Source organism: Empidonax traillii, unplaced genomic scaffold (genome assembly GCF_003031625.1).
Source record: "Empidonax traillii isolate 1590-97213 ecotype Southwest subspecies unplaced genomic scaffold, ASM303162v1 scaffold2817:size35659, whole genome shotgun sequence".
In the NCBI taxonomy this organism is placed as follows: Eukaryota; Metazoa; Chordata; class Aves; order Passeriformes; family Tyrannidae; genus Empidonax; species Empidonax traillii.
The window spans coordinates 4053-12143 of NW_020958010.1; the positions used below are offsets into that span (position 1 = coordinate 4053).

Below are 8091 nucleotides of genomic sequence, written 5' to 3' on the forward strand. Positions count from 1 at the left end.
GAGTGTGGGGAGTCCATCCCACCCTCACATCCCTCCCCTGCCCTTCCCAGGAGGGGCAGGATGATATTCCCGGAGGGAAATCCAGGCGTTCCTGCCCTGATTTCCTTCTCTCTTCCTCTCCCCCCCCTCCCCCAAAAAGCTCCACTGCGACCCCCCGGCGCTGCCACCCGCCCCCTGAGCCGCCGCCTCGCCCACCCCCACCCCCAGCCCACCTTCTCATGCCCAGCCCTCCTCGGGTGCCCACCAGCTGGATGCCGACCCCTCCGGAGGCTCAGGATGCTCCGAGTGCCTCGCTGAGCAGCGGGACGGGGGTGCAGCCACCGCCACGCCCGGACCCCCCGCGCTGCCCCTCGGGTGAGTGTGAGACCCCATCCCCTCCACCCTCCCCCCAGTATCAGCCTCTTACTGGTGTTACTGGGCCGCGGTGGGGCCGGAGCCGGGTGGTGGAGGCAGCTCCAGGCATTGTTCCCGGCAGAAACCCGATCCCTGCCCGCAAACAAAGCCCGGGGAAGGGTTGGGGGGGGTGGCACAGGGGGGGTCTTTTACTCTCCTGGCCCCCTTCCCCCCCCCCCCAGCGCTCGCTGGGAATGCCGGGACGAGCTCCCGGCGCTGTTCCCATCTCCCAGACAACGCTTTGGGGGGGGACAACAGGGGGTGGCTTTTGTTTCCATAGTGATAAATGTGGGAGCATCCAGCATCTGGGACAAAAGAATCCTCTCCCCCCCCCACCCGGTGCCCCCCTCCCTCTTTTTTTTGCCTCCTTGACCCCGGCTCCCACTCCTGGAGGCCTCGGGAAAGAGGCCAAAAGACGTTTTTTTGGGGGGGGGTTGCTGGTGGAAATGGCATTTCCCTGGAAACCTGGGAATTGCTCCCAAACACAGTCGGGGGACTGAACCACCATGAGGGGTTTGGGGGGCTGGGGGTGACCCTTCCCCCCCCCCGGGCACCTCAAGGGGATGGCAGGAGGATTTGCAGGACACTCCGAAGGGATCCAGCATTTCTGGGTTGGTTCAGGCAGCCAAAGCGTCCAAATTCCCTCCCTAGAGGCCTCCCAGTGCCAAACCCACAGCAGGGCACTTTGGGGGGGGCCCTAAAATCACCAGGATGAGCTGGAGTGGGACCCCTGGAGACACCCAGGTCCTGCTGCATCCCACAAATTCCTGGGGTCTGGGAAGGGGGGTTGTTTTCCCGTCCCAGCAGACATCAGACATGGGTGGGCACCGTGTGGCATTTACACGTGTGTGAGTGGGTGGGTGGGCACCACGTGTGTGATTTACACCACGTGTGGGTTGGGAGCTCCCTGCTGTTCCTGGATCCCCCTGGAAAGCTGCATCCCTGGTGAATCCCTGAATCCCTGCTCCCGGCCACGGCCGGGGCTCTCCTGGGTGTGGGATCCCGGAGCAGGGAACGTGTCAGGGCAGAGCTCCCCTCGCCCAGCCGGGCCTGGAACCTCGTCTGCACCCAATTATTCACCCCCTTCCTTTGGGCCCCCACCCCAGGCATTGTCTTGGCAGTTGGATTAATGATGGTGGTATTAATTAAGGTGTAAATCCCAGCGGTTGATTGGGGGGAAGGGCGGCCGTGCCGGCCCCGGCCCGGGCTCGGGATAAACCTGAAAACGCCCCAAATGACCCCAAAATCCCTTTTCCTGCTGCTGTCCCGTCCCTGATGCTGCCAGGGCTGCACGGGTGGGTGACCCATCACTGGGATATTCCCTGTGGGAATACCGGGATGCCACTGCTGAGCCTTCCCTCGGTCCCTGCAGGTGGGCGAGTCGTTTTCTCCTGAGAAAGAGCCCAACCAGGTGATCAAAATAGAGACCCTCAAGGTGACGGTCGACTTCTTGAAGGTGCCCCTGGGCCTGAAGAAGCCCCCCCTGAAGGAGGCCCTGGCCGCCGTCCCGGGGCCGGGCAGATCCAAACCCCTCGGGCTGGAGCGGCACAAGCCCCGGCGCTCCGACAACATGGACAATGAGTCGCAGTACTCGGGATATTCCTACAAATCCGGCCATTCCCGCAGCTCCCGCAAGCACAGGTGAGGGCTCCAGGGGTCCCCCCCGGCCTCCCAGTGGGTGCTGCCACCCCGCTGCGACCACCCTGCTCCCCTCCCCTCTCTTTTCCCCCCCCCCAGGGACCGGCGGGACCGGCATCGCTCCAAGAGCCGCGACGGGAGCCGGGGGGACAAATCCGTGACCATCCAAGCGCCGGGAGAGCCCTTGTTGGACAACGAGTCGACACGGGGGGACGAGAGGGTGAGTCGGCCAGGGGGAGGGTGGGCAGGACGGGATTGGCACCTCGGTGCCGCCCCGGGGAGGCTCTGCCAAGGGTGGGAGCAGCTGGCAGGGGTTCCCGACTCTCCCGGTGCTTCCCGGCGGAGCGGTCGAGCCGGTTGGGCCGGGTTCGGGGCTCTGGGGGTAAATGAAAGGAGCAGCCGGCTCCCACAAAGCTGTCGCAGCTCCCCGGGGCTGGAAAACACCCGCAAGGGATCCAATCCCCCTCGGGATCCGCTCCCCTCCACCAGGGATTAACACCCCGCGCCTTGGGGGCGATGCCCGGAGCCCCCGGAGGGATCGCGGAGGTCGCGATGGAGGTGGAGGAGGAGGTGGAGGAGGCTTCGTGTTGTGCCTCTCCCTGGCCCACAGAGGTCCCCCGTGCCTTCCACGGGTGCTGGAAATTCCTCCGGACTCCACGGAGCCTGATCCCGGGCTTTCATCCTCTCCCAGCCGCCCACGCCGGCGGCTCCGGCTCTTTTCATCTTCCCTCTCCCAGGAGCCGGCGCCGATTGAGGCTGAGCCTGCCCGGTCCAGCCGTGGCATCGAGGGATCTGCTGGGGATGGGCTGGGACACAACCTGGCCCCCCACACACACACACCAAACCCTCCTGCTTCCTGTCCCTCTGGAAAAGCCCCGGGACGAGGCTTTGGTTTAATTTGAAATACAAATTCACCGAATCCCGGAATGGGATTGGGTTGGGAGGAAACTTTAGGCTCACCCAGTCCCACCAGGGACACCTTCCACCGGCCCAGGTTGCAGGGATAGGGATGTGGTTCCAGGCATAGGGAAGCCACAACTTCTCCAGGCAATCTTTTCCAGGGCCTCCCCGCCCTCTTAGGGAGGAATTTCCTGGCTTTCCTGAAGAAATTCGTGGGAAAAGCTACACGATGAGTTTCAGGGATGCCCAAGCGCTGCAAAGCAGGGTGTGAAGGGCTGAGGGAGGGGATGGACCCAGGGACAGACGTGTGGGAAGGAATCAAACGGGAACGGGGTTGTTTCGGCACCGCTGTGGCTGCAGGAGGAGGAGGAGGAGCAGGAGGAGGTTCTGGGGGGTAGGAGGAGACCTGTTGGGATCCCAGGGACTCCTTCCTGGGTGTGTGTTGGGACAGGAGCTGGGCATGTTCCTTCTGGCCCCACCAATGAGGGGGTTTGCCTGCCAGCAGGAGACTTCCCACTTCCAGAGCCGCTCTCGCCGGTGCCGGAGTGAGGAAAGGAGCCCCCACTGGGGGGTTTCCAGAGGGTCCCACCCCAATCTCCGCCTCGACCCGGGGTTCCACCACCCAAATGGGGGTGATGGTGCCCGGCAGCGCCCTGGGCGATGAGGTGTGACGGGTGGGATTGGAACTGTGGGGTGGGGTCTGGGTGAGGGCAACACCCCGCAGGGCCGTGTAACCCTCCCCCACCCCCCCACCCCCCCTCCAGGACGACAACTGGGGCGAGACCACCACGGTGGTGACGGGGACGTCGGAGCACAGCATCTCCCACGATGACATCACCCGCATCACCAAGGACATGGAGGACAGCGCCCACCTGGACTGCTCCCGCCACCTGGGCGTGGCGCTGGCCGGGGCGCTGGCGCTGCTGGCCTTCCTCACCCCCCTGGCCTTCATGCTCCTGCCCCAGCTGCTGTGGCGGGAGGAACTGGAGCCCTGCGGGACGCCCTGCGAGGGGCTCTTCATCTCCGTGGCCTTCAAACTCCTCATCCTCCTGCTGGGCAGCTGGGCCCTGTTCTTCCGGCGCCCCAAAGCCTTCTTCCCCCGCGTCTTCGTCTTCCGGGCGCTCCTCATGGTGCTGGTCTTCCTGCTGGTGGTTTCCTACTGGCTCTTCTACGGCGTCAGGATCCTGGACTCGCGGGACCGCAACTACCAGGGCGTGGTGCAGTACGCCGTGTCGCTGGTGGACGCCCTGCTCTTCGTGCACTACCTGGCCGTGGTGCTGCTGGAGCTGCGCCAGCTCCAGCCCCAGTTCACCCTCAAGGCCGTGCGCTCGGCCGACGGCGCCAGCCGCTTCTACAACGTCGGCCACCTCAGGTATCTGGTGGGGGGAGAGGTTTTGAGGGGTGTGTTGATGGTGGGAAAGGGTGGTCGGTGCCTCGGAAGGGGCTACCTGGGGAGGTGGTGGTGAGGAGTGGGGTCACCACAGCCTGGAGGTGTCCGAGGATGTGGCGCTGAGTGCTCCGGAGGGACGAGGTGGGGATGGGGCACGGATCGGGCTTGATGATCTTGGAGGGGTTTTTTTTTCCCAGCCTTAACGGTTCTGTGATGGAATCCTGCAATGGTTTGGGCTGGAAGGACCTCAAGAGTTATTCCGACTCCTGCCACGGGCAGGGACACCTCCCGCTAGCCCAGGTTGCTCCAAGCTGGCCTTGGGCACTTCAAGGGATGAGGCAGCCACAGCTTTTCAGGGCGACCTGCCCATCCCTCCCTCCCTCCCTCTCGTCCTGCCCTTCCGTGTGTCCCCTCTCCCCACACGCTCCTGACTCTCATTCCGTGCCCGGCAGCATCCAACGAGCAGCCGTGTGGATCCTGGAGAACTACTACCACGATTTCCCGGTCTACAACCCCGCCCTCCTCAACCTGCCAAAATCCGTCCTGTCCAAGAAAATGTCCGGCTTTAAGGTCTATTCCCTCGGCGAGGGTGAGCTCCTCTTCCCCCCTTCCACCTCCTCTTGCCCTCTCCTTCCCCTCCCGCTCCGGAGAGCGCCGGGCACTCCCGGGGCCTCTCCATCCCTTGTCCGACCTCCCCATTGTTGTTGCCGGCAGAGAACTCCACCAACAACTCCACGGGGCAGTCCCGCGCCGTCATCGCCGCGGCCGCGCGGCGCCGCGACAACAGCCACAACGAGTACTACTACGAGGAGGCCGAGCACGAGCGCCGCGTGCGCAAACGCCGCGCCAGGTACGGGCTGGGCACCCCGGAGAGGGGCCCACGGACGGGTTCTCGTGGAGGGTTCCTTCGGGAACTGCTCCAGGTCCGTGTTCTGTGGGGTCAGTCCTTCAGGAACTGCTCCAGCTCTGTATTCCATGGGGTCAGTCCTTTGGGAACTGCTCCAGCTCTGTATTCCATGGGGTCAGTCCTTCAGGAATTGCTCCATCTCTGTATTTTGTGGGGTCAGTCCTTCAGGAACTGCTCCAGTTCTGTATTCCATGGGGTCAGTCCTTCAGGAACTGCTCCAGTTCTGTATTCCATGGGGATACAGCCTCATAAATTCTACCATTAGACCTGCTCCCCTGTGGGCTCCTCTCCCCGTGGGTCACCACTTCCAGTCCATCCGTGGTGGCGTGGAGGGATCTCCCACAAAGCTGTTTTGGGCTGGAATTTGAGCTCCATCCGTAGAGGGGCTCCCCCCAAACCCAGGGATCTCTTGTCCCACCCTGCCCACATCCTTGTCTCTCGTCCCCACAGGCTGGTGGTAGCAGTGGAAGAAGCCTTCACCCACATCAAGAGGCTGCAGGAGGAGGACCAGAAGAACCCACGGGAGATCATGGACCCCCGGGAGGCTGCCCAGGCCATCTTCGCCTCCATGGCCAGGGCCATGCAGAAGTACCTGAGGACCACCAAGCAGCAGCCCTACCACACCATGGAGAGCATCCTGCAGCACCTGGAGTTCTGCATCACCCACGACATGACGCCCAAGGTGCGTGGGGAGGGGCAGCTCCACAGCTTTGCTCAACCACGAGGACTTGGGTGGGAGTTTTTTTTTACCCCATGTGGGAGGGCAAAGAGGGGGGACAAGGACAGGAGGAGAAGTCCTCAAGCTGTGCCAGGGGAGGGTCAGGTTGGCCATGAGGAGGAATTTCTTGCTGGAAAGGGTGGTGAGGCCTTGGCAGGAGCTGCCCAGGGAAGTGGGGGGAGTCCCCACCCCTGGAGATGTCCAAGGACGTGGCACTGAGTGCTCTGGGCTGTGGGCCAAGGTGGGGATGGGACACAAAACAAAAAAAAACCACCAACCAGGGCTGAGCCACGGGGGAAGGTGAAATCCCCCGTGACATCCCCGTGTCCTTTCCACCCCCAAGGCCTTCCTGGAGCGGTACTTGACGGCCGGGCCCACCATCCAGTACCACAAGGACCGCTGGCTGGCCAAGCAGTGGACGCTGGTCAGCGAGGAGCCGGTGACCAACGGCCTGAAGGACGGCGTGGTCTTCGTGCTGAAGCGCCAGGACTTCAGCCTGGTGGTGAGCGCCAAGAAGATCCCCTTCTTCAAGCTCTCCGAGGAGTTCGTGGACCCCAAGTCGCACAAGTTCATCATGAGGCTGCAGTCGGAGACCTCCGTGTGAGCTGAGCAGGGGGGGGGAGCGGCTGAGAGACCCTCCCCGCTCCCCTCTGTCCGTGCAGAGGCTCGGGGAGGTCGCTTTGGAGGGAGTCACCGAGGATTTTGGTGGTCCAGGACCAGAAGGACCTTGGGCAGAACTCCGGGAAGCGGCTCCGGCGCCCGCCTCATCACGGCCCCCCTCGGGGTGGGCTGAGCCCTTCCTCCTCCTCCTCCTCCCTGAAACCCAGGGCCTTGTAGCATCTCCCCAGCACGGCCAGGAAGGGGTGACAGTGACCCGGTGGCCACAACTCAAGGGCTAATCCCAAACCTTCTTCACCAGCATCTCCGAGCAACCACCGGGTCCCACCAGGATCTCCTGCTCTCCTCGCCCCCCTTTTCCTCCTGTCCTGGCTCTGGCCTTAAACCACTTCAAGCCCAGCCTTTGGGGCTGGTTTTTTTTTTAATCCTAGAGATTTTTTTTTATTTTGAGGGGGTGGGGGAGGGAAGGAGGGGAGAGTATTTTGCAAACACATTCCACAGCTGCTATGAAAAACCTTCCCCTTGCCTTCCAGGACACTCCGGGCTGGAGGAGCTTCCTCCTCGCCTCTGCTGATGGTTTTGGTTTTTTTTTAAGCAAAAACGAGTGGAAATCTGATTTTTTTGGGTTTTTTTTTCAGAGGAGCAGGAGGTTGGTTTGGGTGTTTTCACAGCAGGGGGTTGGTTTTCGGTGTTTTCACGTGGGTTCTGCCGCTCCAGCAGCACCTCCGTGGGGCTTCTCCCGGTACACTTGGAGCTGGAATTGGAGGCAAAAAGCAGCTTCAAACATCTCCTGGGGGTCCAAATCCTGGATCTCTAACCCCGAGGGGCTCCTGGGAGGGGGTCAACAAGGTCCTTAATCCCCGCCCCTCGGTGATTCCCGCAGAATTATTCCCCTTGGGACGTGACAAATTTGCCTCCTCCTGGTTTCTGGTCGAGGTTCTCAAATACCTCATGGATTTATTTTCATTATTCACCTTTTCCCACCGGATCCCACGTCCAGCCACGCCACGGTGGGGGGGGGGGTCCTGTGGGGCCACCCGTGGGAGTGGGTGGCTGGTTCCTGGTGTGGGGGGGGGGTTGGTTTGCTCGTGGAGGTGCCGATTTCATCCCGAGGAGGCTCGGCTTGGGTTGGATTTTGGGGGTTGGTTTTATCCTAAGCACTAAAAAGGGTGGGAATTCGGGGGGCAGGTGGGAAAGGAAGAGAAGGGGGAGCTTTCCCTGGTGCTGGAGGGGGGTCCAACCCCACCCAAGCGCTCGCTGCTCGGGGGTTGGAATTCCCGAATTCCGGGAAATCTCCGTTTTTGGGGGAATTTTTAACCCCTCCTGCCGCTCCCCTCATCTTCAGCCTCGTGAGGCTGAAGGATCCACTTCCACCCTCCCCAGTGGGGGCCCATTTTTGGGGTGTTTTACTACAAAAAAAGAAAAAATTCAGCAAGCAAGAAGAAGGGTCGGCCAGGGAAGGGAGGGGATTTTTCCACTTGTGAGTTGAAGAAGAAGAAGAAGAAGAAGAAAAAGAAGAAGAAGAAA

General features: G+C 62.1%; 1 protein-coding gene across 1 annotated transcript; it reads left to right on the top strand.

The window, feature by feature from the left end:
* Window positions 1–300: 300 nt before the first annotated feature.
* VANGL2 (VANGL planar cell polarity protein 2) lies at window positions 301–6610 on the top strand. The gene is made up of 8 exons (XM_027910164.1): window positions 301–354; window positions 1766–2034; window positions 2131–2251; window positions 3696–4303; window positions 4774–4910; window positions 5036–5171; window positions 5679–5910; window positions 6290–6610. The coding sequence occupies exons 2-8, from the start codon at window positions 1964–1966 to the stop codon at window positions 6548–6550; spliced, it is 1566 nt and encodes a 521-aa protein (XP_027765965.1). The 5' UTR covers window positions 301–354; window positions 1766–1963; the 3' UTR covers window positions 6551–6610.
* Window positions 6611–8091: the final 1481 nt, after the last annotated feature.